Below are 18,078 nucleotides of genomic sequence, written 5' to 3'. Positions count from 1 at the left end.
TTCGAAAGAATAGGAAGGAATTTCAATTCAAGATATGTGGATGCTTATTTTGTTTTTCACAAAATAAATTTTCTTTATTTTTACCATTATTAGATGAACTTAATTTGTTAAAGTCCATCATCATCCAATTATGAAAAAAACAAAGCAAGCTAACATAGAAAAACCATAAATAAAGGATAAAAAAGTATAAAAATTTAACGTGTCTAAATAAAAATGGAAGAAATTAAAAAAAAAAAAAAAGAAAAAAAGCTGGGAATGGTTAGTTGGGTTTGTAATTGAAGACATGTGGCAGCATGTATTGATTCCAGCTATAAGATGTTATCTTATGAGAAAAGCTTATTATCCAACCAAAACCCAACCCATTGAGTATGGATTCATCCATGTTGAAGCAAGCAGCAGCAAGAGCAGCAGGTCTTGGACTATGCTCAAATTTATTATTCTCTACTCCAAATTATATATATGGGTTCCCCAACGTTAAACATGTTAAGCACCTCAATTTGAGCACCCAACAAAGGCTGCGTAATTGTGCATCTGCTGCAAGAAGAAGAATAGTTACATATGATGAAGATGAAGATGAAGATGAATATGGACATAATGAAGAAATTGCAATGTTAGAGTCCTATTCTCTGTCTGCTACTGATGAAGCACTTATTGTACAGGCTGTTGTGGATGACCAACAAGTTGAAGTTGTAATCTTCAAGGGATATTCATCAAGTCTCACCTACAAAACATCATCAGATCCATCAAGGAGTGTAATTCCAGGTAGAGCTGTAATTAGGAGCATTGACAGAATTAAGGCTCCTTTTCATCCTTCCAATATTCACTATTTAGAGAAAGGTTTATCTTGGGAATCCTTCAAATCTCGATTCATCCAAACCTAACTCTCAATCATATTTACTCTTTCTTATTGCTGCTATCCAATACAAATATCACTTCATCTACCTATCACCAACTAGTTTTTTAATTATAATCTAGGCAATTTTAGAATACTCTCACTGTTTATGCTATGCTCCTTAATAAAAATAAAATTTTGCTACGAATCTGATGTAAAAACATATGTTAATTTGTTAAAAGATAAATTACCAAAACAAGCACATAGCTAGTTTTTTTTTTTTTTTTAAATAATTAAAATGGTGCTTAGAATTTAATGAAATTGGCAAAACCATTTTTGTTGTGGTAGTATTTTTTTTAAAAAAAATTGATTAATTAATTTGAGATTGATTAATGGTGATTTTTAGAATGTTGTCTTTCATAATAGCGATTTGTGTAAAATAATAAATAAGGATATTGTAAAACATTTATTTGGAGATGTCATTCAAAATAGATGTAGTAATAAGGTAATTGAAAAAACTTTTAAACCCAACTTTTTCAAAATTAGTTTTTTGGACCCAATAACCTCTTTCAAACATCTCTTCACCAAATATCACTATAAGAGATTTAATTAGTCAAAACCTCTAAAGTGGTTCAAACCTCTAATTTTACCCAAAAAAAACTTTTTACTAAAATTGCATTTATTATCTAGTTAATTTTAATTAACATAACTGTTAAAATTGTGAAACAAAAGAATTTTTATAACTGTTAACATTCCGAATAGACCAAAATACAAATATTACTAAATAATAGACCGAAGAGTAAAAAGCAACATTTTGAATATATAATGAGGCTAACAATGCTTTGCCTTAACATGAAATACTATCATTTGGCTCATTTGGTGAAAGTGCGGAAATACTAGAAAATTATAGTTTTCGGACTGTGAAATTAGATTGAGTACGTCTATGACTTCTTATTCTAACGACTGTAAAGAATAAAAGAGACTTAAAATTTCAAAGTACTCTAGTTATCAAAATGATACTAACCTTAACGAAAAACTGGAGAACAAAAAATAAACAGTACAAAGTAATGAGGTGTGGGTATTGAACATTTACAAGCCCATCGGAGTTGAATGCCCTATGCCGGGAACAATCCTTGTGTTAGCTTTGACGATCAAGTCAATAACGATAATGAGAGTATTTAGAGAGATAATGCAGAGAGAGGACCCTTTTACTCTATTACTAGAGTCCTTTATATAGGCTTTGGTCCTCCTTCCTAAATTTGGTAATGCCCTTAGGATTTAGTTTACCTCTCAGTTGGGTCCCAAAGGACAATCTAATTTGGTCTTACGGATTCAGCCTTGCTTGGCATTTTGCCCTAGATAGTTGGGTCCGGGTCATATCGAGCACTGGGTGGTTCAAGGCATATGGTGTTCGTCTCAAAGTCCAAATCCCTTATCAATATGTCCCCCTTTTTTAGACCGATTAGTTATTAATGCAAGTTGTAGATTGGGTTCTCCCAGGCGGAGAGGGATGAGTGGGGGTTTAGAATGCTTTGGTGAGCATTATTCAAGGCGTTCTGGCCTTTTAGTCGAGGAGAGTTTCAAGTGTCCTGACCGCTTACATGAGAGGAGTTCAAGTAAACAACAAATCAGGCGTCTTGAATAAGTGTGGTGATGGTTGCGACTCTTGGTCTTACCGGGTTGTGTATAAATACCTAGTTATTGCTTGACATGTTTTGCACCAAAGCATAACTAGAAATTTGCTTTGTTCTCTTATCTTCCGTCATATTGGTTTTTTCGCTTGAAAGTTGGTGGTCATCTTCTTCCGGTGACTGGAGGAGGTTACTTCCCTAACCGTGGTGCTTTGTTTTTGCTGGACTGGGAAGTCACTCCCTATCACATCTTTTGTGAATTATTGTTTTCTTTCATCTCTTCTTTCATTTTTGGGGAAGATTTTCTTGTTTTGCCTTTTGCCTTAGGAATCTATTTGAAGCATGTTTGAAGCAGTTGTTGGGTCATAATTAGATGTGACACCGTCCCAAACTATGATAAAGGAATCATCACCTTCTCAAAGGAGAAAGCAATCGAAAGTAAATAAATCGGTTAAAGACGACTTGTAGTTTTCCTCTACCTTCGAAATCATCCCTAAGGCTAAGGCCTCGAAAGAGTTAGTGGTGAAAATGGTGTCTTCTATGCCCAACCAAGAGGAAGAGTTCACGAGAACATATGCTCGGTGTTGATTATTCTTCTAGAGGCTTACCGGGATACTGGAGTCTTTGGTTCCATATATTAGGGGTTCTTCGAGAAGATGTGGCCTCGAGGTTTATCAAATAAGAAAAGTTCCTTCGAGGTGAGGTTTGATGCTTTCAAACGTCTTCCGGTCCCAAAATCAAAGGCCCTAGAAGATACCTATAACATTATTATCGATCATGATTTAAGGGCAATTGTGACATGTTACCAAATAGGGGTAGTCATTGAGGTTGTCAGCTCCAACACTAATGAAGATTTCAGATGATCAAGTGGGCCAAATGAAATGATCGCCTATGAGGATTAGTTTGACAATGGGATGCGACTGCCTCTACTCCCCTTTTTGTGGAAGTTTTGCAATAATTTAACTTGGCACCAGACCAAATAATAAGGAATAGTTTGAGGACCATTGTGGTTATCTATTCATTGTGTCGGGAACATGGTTTCAGGGTGATGTGTTTGGTATTTCGCAAGATCTTTTGTCCCTTGCATAGAGATAGATCTAGGCATGTGTCCTGACTGCATCTGAAGTTTAATGTATTAGGAAAGCTTAAGGACAAACCTTTAGAGTGGAGGCAGCGATTTATGAAGGAATCTACGATCGATCTAGTCTTTCCCTTTTGGATGAATTGGAACCAGAATCCCACGTGGCTTACTACATTGATAATGGAGCAAGAGTTGACATTCATGCAAGTTTAAATTGTGGAGTGCCTACAGGGGATACCTAGAGATGAGAAGTAAAATACAGAGATCGTTGTCCAAAACTTTTTAAGTAATGGTTGGTTCATCTATTCGGCCTAGAAGATGGCCTACCTAGAGGGTTGGGATCTGAACAATGTGAGGCATTATTGGGTTGGGCAGGGTTTGATCGTGGGAGATCGACCGATCTTGAGTCTATAAAGGTTATCGTTTCCAAGTATCAAAAGTATCAAGGTTTCTCCTAGGATGGGTTATCTGCTTTTTATTTTTACTGCCCTCGATCTTTTTGTTTTTCATTTTTTACTTATTTGTTTTCTGTTATAGGTGAGATGGATGTTGAACCATCCGGTGAGTATTTCATTGACTAGGATATTCTCGAGTTTGAGCACAAATTGTTGTCCTAGACAACGTGTATGGAGTGAGAGTTCCTTCACTGAATCCTGATTATGACCCTTTTTGAAAGAAAACTAAGATATTGCCCTAATCATTAAGGTCTATTCCTTGACACCTGAAAAAAGTACAGGGCATGAGTCTGTGGGTATAGTGTCCCTGTGACCCGATAGTCGAAAATATGATGTGCTCAAGGATGCTATCCCAAGTTCTGAAGCTAAGACATACCTTAATCGAGCCCTAGATCAAAAGAAGCAACTGGAAAAGAAAGGTGTTGAGAGTGTGGCTAGCTCGACTTGTTAGGAATAGGAGATGCCGAGGATGGTTGAGGAGGAGACTCCTGCAATGGTGGAGGTGGAGATCGTTGACCTAGAAGATGTCTTCGAGGTGATGAACCTGCTTGCAAAAAAACACGCTTGATGAAACTGTCAAGGCGAATGCAAATTCACTGTAGTCAAAGCTAGTATAGGGCTTGAGAGATAAAGTTTACACCTAAACACTTGAGTGAAATGAGTGACTTCTGGTGAGGTGCCAAAATAGTTTGCCTTTTGATTTTGTGACATGATTGAAGATACGTATGCTTGTGTTGGTTTGCAGAGAAACGATTAGAATCTTTTAACGTCCAAACCTTTTGTTTTTCATCCAAACGTGTGAAATCAAGATCTATGAATGCCAAGTGAACTAAATTGTATTATTGTGTGAATTATTAATATTGAGTATTCTAGAGTTTGTTTTGAGTTTAAGACTTGCTTAAGGACAAACAAGGTCCAAAGTGTGAAGTGAAGAAGTTGTTATATTATGCTTTTGTTGTTTAAAATTTTGAAACATATTGAAGTTTACATTTTTTTATGAGTCCAACCCGAAAGAAATTTTTTATATATATATTTTTTTTATATATTTAATGAAATTTTGATAAGTAAATAATTAAATACCATAAAAAATAAAAATAAATTCAATTAGTTATAATTTATTTTTATAAAATTATCTCTAAACAAAATTAAAATAAAGTATTTAAATTAAAATAAAATGATTTTTGGATTAATGATATGAAAAATAAGCAATGGCAAAAAAAAAAATTATACATCAAAATTTGAAACTAAGACAACAAATATGAGGGCGGAATTATTTCTATAACATTTTCCTAAAAATATTTAAAAGAATTTTGATATAAACATCCAAAAATAAATATCCAATGTTTTTCAAAAATAAAATTTTAATATCAAAATCTTTAATTGTGAGATAAGAAAAAAAGTAAAATCCCAACAAAAATAATGTGGTTTTGATCCTTTGCAAACAGATTTCCAAAGTTTAAAACTGCAAAAATAATGGTATGTGGTTGGTTGTTGCCAAATAAAGGATTTTTCGTGTTTTTTGAGGTTATATGAATGGCTAGATTTTTCAATATCAATCCAAAAAAGTTATCGATTTATAAATGTGGACAATCTTATTTTGAAAAAAAAAAAAAACCTCAATTGCAAATTAGTGTAATGAGTTTTTTTTTTTTTTGAAAAAAAAAAATTAACCCTGACTTAAATATGTGCATGGTTGATGGAATGAATGGTGGGTGGGAATAGATAATAGTTGTCTAAGGAAAAGGAGAATGTAATAATATTAGAAGGCTTAATCGTCATTTTCCTTTTAAATTTGTCTAAAAAGGTTAGTTGCCTTTATATCTTTTAAAGTGTTTTGATAGTCTTTTCAACTTGTATAAAGTATTCAGTTAGTCTCCTGAACTTGCGTAAAATATAATTAATTAATCAATCGGTTTTAAAAAAGTAAGCAACATGCGAAAAATGTGTTGCACGCGCCTTAGAATGTAATTACATAATTCACATAATAGATTAAAAATGAAGTTTTTATTTGTTCAATTGTAAAACCCTAACCTTAGTCGTTATACGTTTCCTAAAACGGTGCAATACATCTTCGGTATTTAACTAATTTTTTTACAATTGAATGATTAATTGATTATATTTTACGTAAGTTGGAAGACTAATTGGATAGTTTATACAAGTTGACGAGACCATCGGAACACTTTAAAAGTTTATGGGACAATAAGTTAATGTGTTGAGGGACAAATGATGTATTAAGCCATATTAGAAATAGGTTGGTGTGTTGCCACGGCATCCTCACATTTCATTATATAAATAAATAAATATCTTCTGCTTTTGCAAACAAAAAAGTAAAAAGAAAATTGAGCTAATACATTAACAGCTCCCTGAACTTGTCTAGATAGTAGATTGGCTTCTTGAACTTTGTAAGTATCTCACCAGCTTCCTAAACTTGTTTATTCTGTATCATCTGCACCCTAAACTTGTCCATAAAAGTAGATTAGCTCCCTGAACTTTATAAGTGTCTCACCAACTCCCTGGACTTGCTTATTATGTAACAACTAAATACAAAAACTTATTAAACCTAAATTCTAAAAATACGTCTTCATCTATTCGAGAGATAATTTTTTCGCTTTTCCTACCTTTCAATCTATTATAAGAATTAGTGTTGCAAGTTTGAGAGATTGAATGGATGAGACTCGAGAGTTAGTATTATGGTTTTTTTATTTAGTTATTACAGAATAAGCAAGTTTGAGGAGTTGGTGAGACACTTGTAAAGTTTAGGGAGCTAATATACTTTTATGGACAAGTTTAGGGAGTTGGTGATACGAAATAAGCAAATTTTAGGGAGTTGGTGAGACACTTGTAAAGTTCAGGGAGCCAATATACTATTTTGGACAAGTTCGGGAAGCTGGTCATGTATTAGGCCAAGAAAATATATATATTCTACATGCATAACTTAACATTACGCCACTGCTTTCTTTTTAAAGTGGGTCATTAGTAGATTAGTGTTTTTTGGATTAAATTGGATTGAGGTGGAAGATTAGATAACTAACATTGTTTGAGCAAGAATTTGACACTCAACGTTGTTTGGGTGCACTATATATTTCTACTAGTGTACGGATTCATCTTAACATATAAATATTTAAAAAAAAAAATCTGATAATTACAATTAATGATATAAAGATGCTATATAAATTAAACATTATTATTTTATTTTCACATTTATTTTAAATAATCCTTTTATAAATAAATATAATAATATAATTAAAATTAATATATTATATATTATACTATATTTTTTATCAGTAAAAAAGGAGGAAGTTACACTTTAACTTCATCGTTATTGTTTTATATTATATATTATATATAGATATACAGAGAATTAGAGAGATTTTAGGAATTAATTTAAATTCTGTAGAACTCTTAGATATAGTACGGATAAAATAACCTTTTTATAGATAAATATAATAATATAATTAAAATTAATATATTATATTATATTATATATTATTTTTTATCACTAAAAAATGAAAAAGTGACATCTCAGCTCTATCGTTACTATTTTATATTATATATAGATATGCAGAGAATTAGAGAAGATTCTATAGATTAATTTAAATTCTATAGAACTCTTAGATATAGTACGGATAAAATAATTTTTTTATAGATAAATATAATAATATAATTAAAATTAATATATTATATATTATATTATATTTTTATCACTAAAAATGAGGAAGTGACAATTCAGCTCCATCGTTACTGTTTTATATTATATATAGATTATATATAGATATACAGAGAATTAGAGAGATTTTAGGGATTAATTTAAATTCGAGTTAATTACGTCAATGGCACCTGAATTATACCCCAGTTCACACTTTGATACCTGGATTACATTTTGTCCCAAAAATACATGAAGTAATAATGACCGGACAATTTAATGCATTTTACAGGTCAATGACTGGTCAACACGAGTTTGACCAATTTTAATAAAAAATTGGGACCCACAATACAATCAACTAATATAAAATTACAATAATACCCTTAAATCTTTTCACTGCCAATTTCTAATTCTCTCTCACTCTCTCTCTCTCTCTCCTTCCTTGTTCTTATTACTTTCTCTTACCTAATGTTGTTTTTGTTACTTTCTCTCGCTTATCAACAATGGCATCCAAACTGAAAGAACATTTCGAACAGAAACCACTATACCTAAATGTAGTTTTCAACATTAGACATCCTTTCCTCAACATGTTGTATTAGATCAGCAAACTGCAGAAGCAGAAATTTCTAATCACTAAATGTCTCTACTGCACAACAATGAAGGCACATTGCAGTCATTTACAAGAAAAAGATTCATAGCCAATGTAGCACAAAACAAATTAATAGCACCTGCAAGTTCTCATAATGTACAATATATATAACTGCAAGTTATTGAAATGTTGGGTCCATGTGAAAAGATGTGTGTGAGGTTGAGTTTATCTCATTCAATCTCTCTATTTTGTTTACAGTTCGAATATGTAAGAAAGTCTTCCCTTTGTCTGATTCCATCTCTCTATTTTGTTTACCGTTCGAGTAAATTACAATTCGATCTCTTGTTCCTTAAACAATCCATTCCAATCCTCTTTCCTTCGGCTTGCCTCCCTCTTCTCAGCAGCCCCGATCTCAGAAGAAGAAGAAGAAGAAGAAGAAGAAGAAGAAGAAGAAGAAGAAGAAGAAGAAGAAGAAGAAGAAGAAGAAGAAGAAGAAGAAGACATGTATCAAAGTGTGAACTGGGGTATAATTCAGGTACCTTTGACGTAATTTACTCTGTAGAACTTTTAGAAGAAGACATGTATCAAAGTGTGAACTGGGGTATAATTCAGGTACCTTTGACGTAATTTACTCTGTAGAACTTTTAGATATAGTACGGATAAAATAATCTTTTTATAGATAAATATAATAATATAATTAAAATTAATATATTATATTATATTATATTATATATTATTTTTTATCACTAAAAAAATGAAAAAGTGACACCTCAGCTCTATCGTTACTATTTTATATTATGTATAGATATGCAGAGAATTAGAGAGATTCTATAGATTAATTTAAATTCTGTAGAACTCTTAGATATAGTACGGATAAAATAATTTTTTTATAGATAAATATAATAATATAATTAAAATTAATATATTATATATTATATTATATTTTTTATCACTAAAAATGAGGAAGTGACAATTCAGCTCCATCGTTACTGTTTTATATTATATATAGATGCTAAATTTTGCTCAACATATAAATTGGAGCATATTGCATCCCATACTCCTAATCGATCGAAAATATGAAACCAAAACTATCGCCGATATAGATGATTCCGAAGCTTGATAGACCGGAGCCCTATCTCTGCACCTGTCTGGGAGGAAGGTCTAAAAGTATTAACAAAGTAAAATTTAATCAATGGTAGTTTTATATCATGATGAGGTCCATGAATTATAATCCTTTTGGTTTTGATGTATTGAATTTCTGATATTTTATTTTCGGTTATGTTAAGCATTATAATAATAAAAAAAAGTGACTTTTAACATCTAACTCGATTAATACAACGTTACTTATTTTATATACGTTCAAATTATGCTTTTAGCGGTTCATAAATAATTTTTTATATGTGATGTGATTAAATAAAACTTGTAACACCCTAATTTTGAACCATAAAACATACAATTTCTGATAAACAAAATAAGGCTCTATTAACTGATTTTTGTGGTTATAATTAATTAACTTGACAAACAGACTTCATATGATAAATAAATAAATAAATAAATAAAAAAAAAAAAAAAAAGTAAAAGATAGTGTTAAAATGAAAAATTAAAGTTTTAATACATTAAAATGAGAATGATAAGCACCTCATAGTGATTTTTGTCTAAATAAAATATCTTCCAATGCTTTTATAAAATATCTTGATACTAAGAAGAAAAAAAATATCTTGGGATATCTAATATTTGTACATTAGGAGGAAAAAGAGAGCAATCTCCAAACACAATTTCAATTTTCAACCAAACCAAAATATCTTGGGAGCTGGAAAACTAATTCCCAGTTTTGGTTGTCTCTGCAAACAGAAACTCGCAATTGAAGTTGGAGTCTTGCAACACCTATGGCCAACCATGGACCAGAAGATGACGGTGACGACCTTCAAACCTCAGGTAAAAGGCTTAAATGCTCCAATTTCTCTAAAAAACAAGATGGACTTGAAATCGAACAACATGCTTTCCAAACTCAGTTTCCATTGGAGGCCGGCCTCTTCTTCTACCCATCCACGCCTACATCTATCGTTGTTTCTGATGCCTTTGAGCCCGATTTTCCCATTATCTATGTCAACAAGGTTTTTGAGATCTTCACTGGCTACCGCGCTGATGAAGTCCTCGGTCGAAACTGGTATTCTTTCGATTTTCCCCTTCTTTTCCTAGATTTAAAGGTTTTTTTTTTTTTTTTAGGGAATTGAGAAAAATGATGGTGATTTGTTCGGAATCATAAAGTTGATACTGCTTGAAACTGGATGTTACTTCGATTTTGTTTTTCTATTTGAGAAGGCTTTTACAGAGTGATTTTGTTATGCCTCTTTTGTTCTGTTTTGGTGAATCTTAGGTTGACGTTATTGGATTTACTTCTGCTTTAATTATTGAAATTTGAACCTTCTGCAGGGTTCATGATGAGGTCGAATACATGGATTAATTGGTTTTTCTTTTGCCAAGAAATCACAAAACAAACCCACAACTAAACGATTTTGAAAAGAAATGAGCTTTTGTTTTACATTTTCCTACACGACTTCTTACTTTTAATTTCTGTTTTATAATCAGTAGATACTAAAATTTCTATATGACAGACCATGTAATTCAATAACTGTCTTGTCTCTTACTTACAATTTTAGGTTGTGAATTTTCTATGAGTGGTAAACATGTTATCCTTCTTACCATTTTGTAGAGATTGACAAATTTATTGTTCTAGTATTTTACTTGTTTAATGTTTCTCAGGACATTTCTGCTTAATGTCCCTGCCAATTTATTCATTTTTTGAGTGTTTCGTGTTATGGTTTATGTACCAATATACCTTTGTTTCTTTAATTAACACATTTTGAAATTGTTGTTGCAGTCGGTTTCTACAGTATCGGGATCCTCGTGCTCAAAGACGACATCCATTAGTTGATCCTGTTGTTGTCTCTGAAATTAGAAGATGTCTTGAACAAGGTATTCAATTCCAAGGTGAGCTTGTAAATTTTCGGAAGGATGGGACTCCAGTGATAAACAGGTTGAGACTTGCACCAATGCATGATGATGATGGGATCGTCACACATGTAATAGGTATTCAAGTGTTTTCAGAAGCTAAACTAGATTTAAACCATGTATCATATCCAGTTTTCAAAGAGACATGCAATCAACAATGTTATGAGTCAGCTAAATATTCCCATTTGAGTGGGCAATTACCATTGCATCAGCACCAAGAAATATGTGGAATACTTCAATTATCTGATGAAGTATTGGCCCACAACATTTTATCACGATTGACACCGAGGGATGTTGCGTCTATTGGATCTGTCTGCAGACGGATCCGTCAATTGACAAAAAATGAACACTTGAGGAAAATGGTATGCCAAAATGCATGGGGTAGAGATGTCACCGGTGCATTGGAGCTGATGACTAAGAAGTTAGGATGGGGGCGTCTGGCTAGAGAACTGACAACTCTTGAAGCTGTATGCTGGAGGAAAATGACAGTTGGAGGAGCAGTTGAACCTTCAAGGTGCAATTTTAGTGCATGTGCAGCAGGGAATAGGCTGGTTCTCTTTGGAGGTGAAGGAGTTGACATGCAGCCAATGGACGATACGTTTGTTCTTGATCTTGATGCTGCTAACCCAAAGTGGCAGCGAGTGAGTGTAAAATCATCTCCACCGGGACGTTGGGGCCATACTCTCTCGTGCCTCAATGGCTCTTGGTTGGTAGTATTTGGAGGATGTGGAAGGCAAGGATTGCTTAATGATGTTTTTGTTCTGGACTTGGATGCAAAGCAGCCAACATGGACTGAAATTTCCGGTGGAACTCCTCCTCTTCCTCGATCTTGGCATAGCTCTTGCACGATAGAAGGCTCTAAACTGGTAGTCTCAGGTGGATGCACAGATGCTGGGGTACTTCTAAGTGACACTTACTTACTGGATCTCGCCAGTGAAAAGCCGATGTGGAAAGAAATCCAATCGTCTTGGTCTCCACCATCACGACTGGGCCATTCACTGTCAGTTTATGGTCGGACAAAAATACTTATGTTTGGTGGGCTTGCCAAGAGTGGTCATTTGCGATTGAGATCAGGTGAGGCCTACACCATTGATTTGGAGGATGAAGTGCCACAATGGCGACAACTAGATTGTAGTTCATTCACAGGAGTGGGAAGCCAGAGTCCTGTGGTTCCTCCTCCAAGACTTGATCATGTTGCACTAACTATGCCTTGTGGAAGGATTATAATATTTGGTGGTTCATTCGCGGGGCTGCATTCTCCTTCACAGCTTTTCTTGTTGGATCCTTCTGAGGAAAAACCATCATGGAGAATTCTCAACGTTCCTGGGCAGCCGCCTAAATTTGCCTGGGGTCATAGTACTTGTGTGGTTGGAGGGACTAGGGTCCTTGTATTAGGTGGTCACACTGGAGAGGAATGGATACTAAATGAATTGCATGAGCTGTGTTTAGCTAGCAGGCAAGAGTCAGAATCCGATCCGGGGGTTTTGTCAATTATCTAGTAGGACTTTGGTGAACATGCATGATTTTTAAGTGGCAACTGTTGCAGAAAACTTGTGGTCGCTATTTGAGGTTCTTCCATTGCTTTTTCTTCTTTCTGCTTGCCTAAATGCATAGTATTACAGGAAAACCATTGGTTTTCTTATGTTAATGTAGATTTGCAGTACACGAGAATAGAATGTGCAATTTTGGTGTTCCAATTTATATCATCTGAATCTGACAACAAAGATAACATTTTTTTTTTTTTTTTTTGGTATAGCAGTTGGTGCACTTTTAATTGATCTCTCACTTAACGTAGTTTTCTCATACATAAAGGATTGATTAGCTAATTATGGTTTTCATTTACTCACTAGCTCTTCAAAATTATCACCTGTCATGTATTGTTTCCAGTTACTCCAGCCAAGAGGTACTTGTAACCATTTCAAATTATACTTTTCTACTTGTAACTAGAATTTTTTGTCATTTTCACCCTTTTTTTCACATAAAAATAAATAACGAGCCTCGGATACATTGGCTAGATGGAATCCCTAGATGAATTTGAGCCATGTGGTTACTTTTAGATACAATAAATATTTGGCTAAATAATTTATTAGTGTTTACATTTTTATTTAACTCGTTTAGTCATCATATTTTAATACTCCCTGAATTCCATTATATAGGTCATTCTAGCAAATTAGGGTCCGTTTGTTTTATCTGTTGTTTGCTGTTGTTGTTTCCTGTTACGGTTTGCTGTTTGCTGTTTGAAAAGGCTGCTGTTCCAAAAAGCAGGATCCCTGCTTTTATAAAAAGCTACTTTTCGGCTACAAAAGGCAAACAGGAGGTGTCTAACCAAACACCTTAAACTCTCCTTTTCAAAGTGAAAAGGCAAACAGGAGGTTGAAAAGCAGCTACCAAACACCCCCTTAGTTTTTTCTCTAAATATAAGTCATTCTAGGATTTCAATGCTTATTGCCCAATAGTGACATGAGAGAGAATTATTTTTTGTATTGGTACATGTGTTTTTTAATATTCCAATGCTTATTGCCCAATAGTGACATGAGAGAGAATTTTTTGTAGTTAACCAATATATTTCTTAATTTGTGTGAAATACCCTAGAATGACTTATATAATGGAATGGAGGGAGTAATACATTGTTTAGTTCTTTAACTCTGGTTCTATTAAAAAGTTTAGTTTCTCAAATATTTGAATTATTAAACCGTTTAAGGGACTAAACTGTTGAATATAATAAAAATTAAAGACTAAATAACGTGTTATTAAAATACATTGTTTTGTCCTCGCATTTATAATAATTCATTATAAAGTCCTTAAGTTTCGTTCTATTCAACAGTTAAGTACATTTGTTCATTTAAAATACTAATTTGTACTCACTCATTAATGATAAACTATATCTATGGTATTTGAACTTTAGCATGTTTTACATTAATGGGTCAACAAAAGATTAAGAGAAATGAAGTAATACTCGTGAGTTTAAGCATATTTTCGAATGAAATAATATGAAATAATGGATAACGTACTTATAAGACATTTTATTCAAAACTCAATATTTTTATGTTAAAGTAAGGTTTTATTAACTCTTTGGATTTTAATATTGGTGTCTTGTAAAACATTCACATGGACATTGAAAGTTATTTATAAGATATTTCATTAAAAATAATAATAATAAAAAATATTATATCTTTATGCTTAAAATATATTCAAAATAGTAAAATTAGATATAATTAGATAGGAGAAAAGTTCATATTAAAGGTAATCGAAGTATAAAATTAAAGTTCTGCTACCAAAGTGTACAAAATGTTAAAGTTCATATTATTAAAAAATTAATTTATCATTTATATATAGAATGTAAATATATAGAATGTACATATGTCATCATTCGAAACAAACAAAGACATGTAGTATAAGAAGAGTCTTCGAATCAATTTGCGCTAAGATGAGTAATTGCTAAGACATATGCATCGATGAGAGGCATTCTAGAATAAGACCTCCAATTCACGTCAGAAATCCAGCAAATACAGTTTAGGCACATTACAAACTGCATCAATTACAGCAGTTGTTTGCCATTCAGAAGTCAATACATATCCTTAAGGGAAGTTAGGGCACACATCTTAAAGTGATGATTGGAATTGCCCTTGACACTATATAAATATAACATGACGTCACGTAGTCAAGGTACATACACACATCCTTTACAATGCATACTTGATTGCTTAGTGTCCACCTTCTTAAACTCTATTAACTTAAACATCGGAATGGGTGGCCGGTACTGAATCCTCATTGATCATTGTTTTATCTCGAGCGTAAAAGGGAGCTTAGTTGTCATCAAAACACTATCCATAGATTTACTCATATCAAATTGGTGCGGTGGGCGTGGATCGAACAACATACAACCATAAGTCATCCCGAGAACTCGATGAATCTGTCGCCCCCGCGACAAATTCAAACAAAGCCTCAAACGCCAAGGGCAATCCTCCGAGGCTTCTTCAAATCATCACTGATTTTAATAGATGTACTAAGGAATGTCTAGGATCATCAGATCTTACAAACAGAGAGTTTATGGATAGAATAACCAAACATCTCCTCTACAACGACGGAACTGTCCAGGAAGCAACAAATATGAACACAACTGCAATGGCTTAGTTATAAGAAAAGCTAGACACTGCGGAACAAACCATCAAACTTGCAAAAGGGATTGATTCATCGCATGCTCCGTCAGGCATCATATTGTATGTAGTTGTCCTCACAAGAAGGACGTATCACCATATTCCAAGCTGTTGATAGAAAATAGAAAAACGTAGGCGTAGCAAAAATATAGTTTTTTCTATCTATTTTCCTTTTCCAAGATCTGTTAATCGTTATTTCATAATAAAAGGGATTAAACGTATGTACCTTTTCTGAAGAACTATCTATCGTTGCAAACGAAGTGCCCACGTAGATATCAACCGTCTTTTCACGAACACAAACAACAAAAGAAAAACGTTAATAATCAACCAATTAATATAAATCAAAATAGATTGCCTCTAAAGAAATCAACACGAGATCAAAGAGAGAGAAAGAGTAAACGAGAGAGATAATGATTTGAGTGGATGTCGAATTATTCGAGAGAGGTAATTCTTTCGTACTAATGTGTTTGCCAAATTCTTTAAATAGGGCGGGGAGTATTTATAGTATTCAATTCCTAACTCTAATGAAATTAGATTAAAACACTTAATTAGTATTCTAATCTCATTAGGTTTACTAATTAAATAAATAAATATAATTATTAATCTTATTTATATCTGATATAAATATAATTAATAATTATAATCTCATTAGGATATTTGTTTATGTTATGATAATAATTTAGAGATATAATCATATTATACTTACTAATTAATATTATCATGTAATTTATTTAACCATAAATTTTTTTGATGGAAGCTGGGACGATACTAGGACTGAAGCTGACATCCCAACTATGTTGGCACCTCCAATTATAATTATCTAAATAAATCAATTAACCCCTTAATATACAAATTTCGCCCCCTTAGGTTCCCACTCTCAAATTACCATTTTGTCCTCCTATTCCAAGTTTCATGTGTGATCTATTAAGTTCTTAGCTACTAGTCGTATACAGTTATTGGAATTGATATAAACAAATTAATTTCAACTAAGTGTATAACGGAATGAGTGCGCAGACTATTACTAGCAGAACCGTAAACATTCCCCTAGAGCGATAAGAAGCCAGATTGATACTGATGTTTACTTTTCCGTATTAGGTCCAGTATAATTCGATCCTTCATCAACTATATCCTTAAACGAATCTATAACTATGGTATGTCAAGGTATATATAATGAGACGTTTGTTTTACTTGTCCATGTAGAATTAACTCTAAATAGATTCAACTCTTAACCATATCAACTTGCAAGGATTTCAAGTTAATCTCCATAATAGGTCATAGATATATCTCTCATTTATCAGGAGTGACGAATGTTGAATCTAACATTAACTATCCTGCAATTATTTTATGTGATACCCAACACATACTTGCACACACCCCAGGAACCCTCCTGTTATGGATCGTGTTTAAACAAAGTCAAAGCATCACACTCCATAATCCGGAATCACTAATTAATGTTTGTTTGAGTCCGAGGATTACTTATACCTACTAATACCCTTGAGACGAAGCATGTGACACTAGATAAATCCATCCATTATGTTATCTCAAGTCGGGTCCCCAATCCTAATGAACTCCTTCACCGGATCCATGTAACTGCCTAGATATCTGAGTATCTAAAGCTTGTGAGATCAGTTCTTTGTTCATAACAGAAGACATTATTACATGCAAGTCTCAACAAGATTATATTAATCCCTGAACATATTACTCAACTTGGGGTAGCTTTAAGTTTAGGGTTAATTACAAGTAGATGCCCCGTTGTTACACGGATTTGCAGATGGGTACCTGTGATATTTTTCTTTACAAACGTAACCCTGTGGTTTGTAAAAATTTGCACTTTTTTGTTTTGCCAAATTTGGCCGATAACGACCTCAAAATGAAAATTTTCAAGAATTAAAGTTGTTTAGTATCATAATTTACTATGGAACCATATTTTTTATTTTTCAAAATCATCATTTTTTGAATTTTCTCTCTCTAAACATAAACTTTCTCTCATAAAAAAACAACACCTGCATGACCCTAAACCTAAAAATTTAAAGAATTAAAGTTGCTTAAAATATTATTTAACTCTTGAAAATTTTCATTTCGACATTGTTATCAGCCAAATTCTGGCAAAGTGAATCCAAATGCAAAATTTTACAAACCACAGGGTTGCGTTTGTAAAAAACAAATATCATAGGTACCCATCTGCAAATCGACGAAACCACAAAGCATCTATATGTAATTAACCCTTAAGTTTATTGGCTTATCATAAAGTAACAATTGCTTTGTTTATAGTCGGAAAAGCTCGACTTTTCTTCCCTTTTGGATTGTAATCATCTTGCAAGTACATCATGTGTTTGTATGGCCTACCATTACCAAGGTAAATCTTGAGGCGTTGTCTGTTTACCTTTTAGGTTGCTCCATCCGTTCCTTCGATCTCAATCATCCCGGAAGGGTGAACTTTTTTCACTTCGAGTGGTCCGGACCATCTAGTTTTGAGTTTACCAGGAAAGAGTCTTAACCTTGAATATAATTCTTTTGTACTTTTTTTATCATGCAATCTCTTTGTCCTTTCTTTTTGTAAACATATTCTTTTTAAGGAATTATGTTACCACCCAAGCATCGTTTATGGGTAAGGCGATTTCCTCAACCCACTTTGAGATATAGTCAACTACAACAAGAATGTGTTGGTTATTGTGTGA

At 33.1% G+C, this 18,078-nt stretch overlaps 2 protein-coding genes across 3 annotated transcripts; both read left to right on the top strand.

The window, feature by feature from the left end:
* Positions 1 to 246: 246 nt before the first annotated feature.
* LOC136209629 (uncharacterized) lies at positions 247 to 943 on the top strand. The gene has a single exon (XM_066001159.1). The coding sequence runs from the start codon at positions 369 to 371 to the stop codon at positions 879 to 881; it is 513 nt and encodes a 170-aa protein (XP_065857231.1). The 5' UTR covers positions 247 to 368; the 3' UTR covers positions 882 to 943.
* Positions 944 to 9,935: 8,992 nt separating this feature from the next.
* LOC136209457 (adagio protein 3) lies at positions 9,936 to 13,126 on the top strand. Of its 2 annotated transcripts, XM_066000923.1 has the most exons (3): positions 9,936 to 10,166; positions 10,244 to 10,398; positions 11,113 to 13,126. In XM_066000923.1, exons 1-3 carry the CDS (start codon positions 10,128 to 10,130, stop codon positions 12,740 to 12,742), a joined length of 1,824 nt encoding a protein of 607 aa, XP_065856995.1. In that variant the 5' UTR covers positions 9,936 to 10,127; the 3' UTR covers positions 12,743 to 13,126. The 2 variants fall into 2 exon arrangements, with proteins under 2 accessions (XP_065856995.1, XP_065856994.1); XM_066000922.1 differs by having other exon boundaries at positions 9,936 to 10,398; positions 11,113 to 13,123.
* Positions 13,127 to 18,078: the final 4,952 nt, after the last annotated feature.

This window comes from Euphorbia lathyris, chromosome 10, assembly GCF_963576675.1.
Source record: "Euphorbia lathyris chromosome 10, ddEupLath1.1, whole genome shotgun sequence".
In the NCBI taxonomy this organism is placed as follows: domain Eukaryota; kingdom Viridiplantae; phylum Streptophyta; class Magnoliopsida; order Malpighiales; family Euphorbiaceae; genus Euphorbia; species Euphorbia lathyris.
Note: the sequence above shows the minus strand (reverse complement) of the source record. Positions and strands in the feature narration are given on the sequence as shown.

Bases quoted from the DNA above. Each gene is read 5' to 3' on its own strand.
- LOC136209457 (XM_066000922.1), top strand. From the start codon at position 10,118: ATGGCCAACCATGGACCAGAAGATGACGGTGACGACCTTCAAACCTCA. The intron at 10,399-11,112 runs GTATTCTTTCGA...TTGTTGTTGCAG, and splicing joins GAAGTCCTCGGTCGAAACTG to TCGGTTTCTACAGTATCGGG.
- LOC136209629 (XM_066001159.1), top strand. From the start codon at position 369: ATGGATTCATCCATGTTGAAGCAAGCAGCAGCAAGAGCAGCAGGTCTT.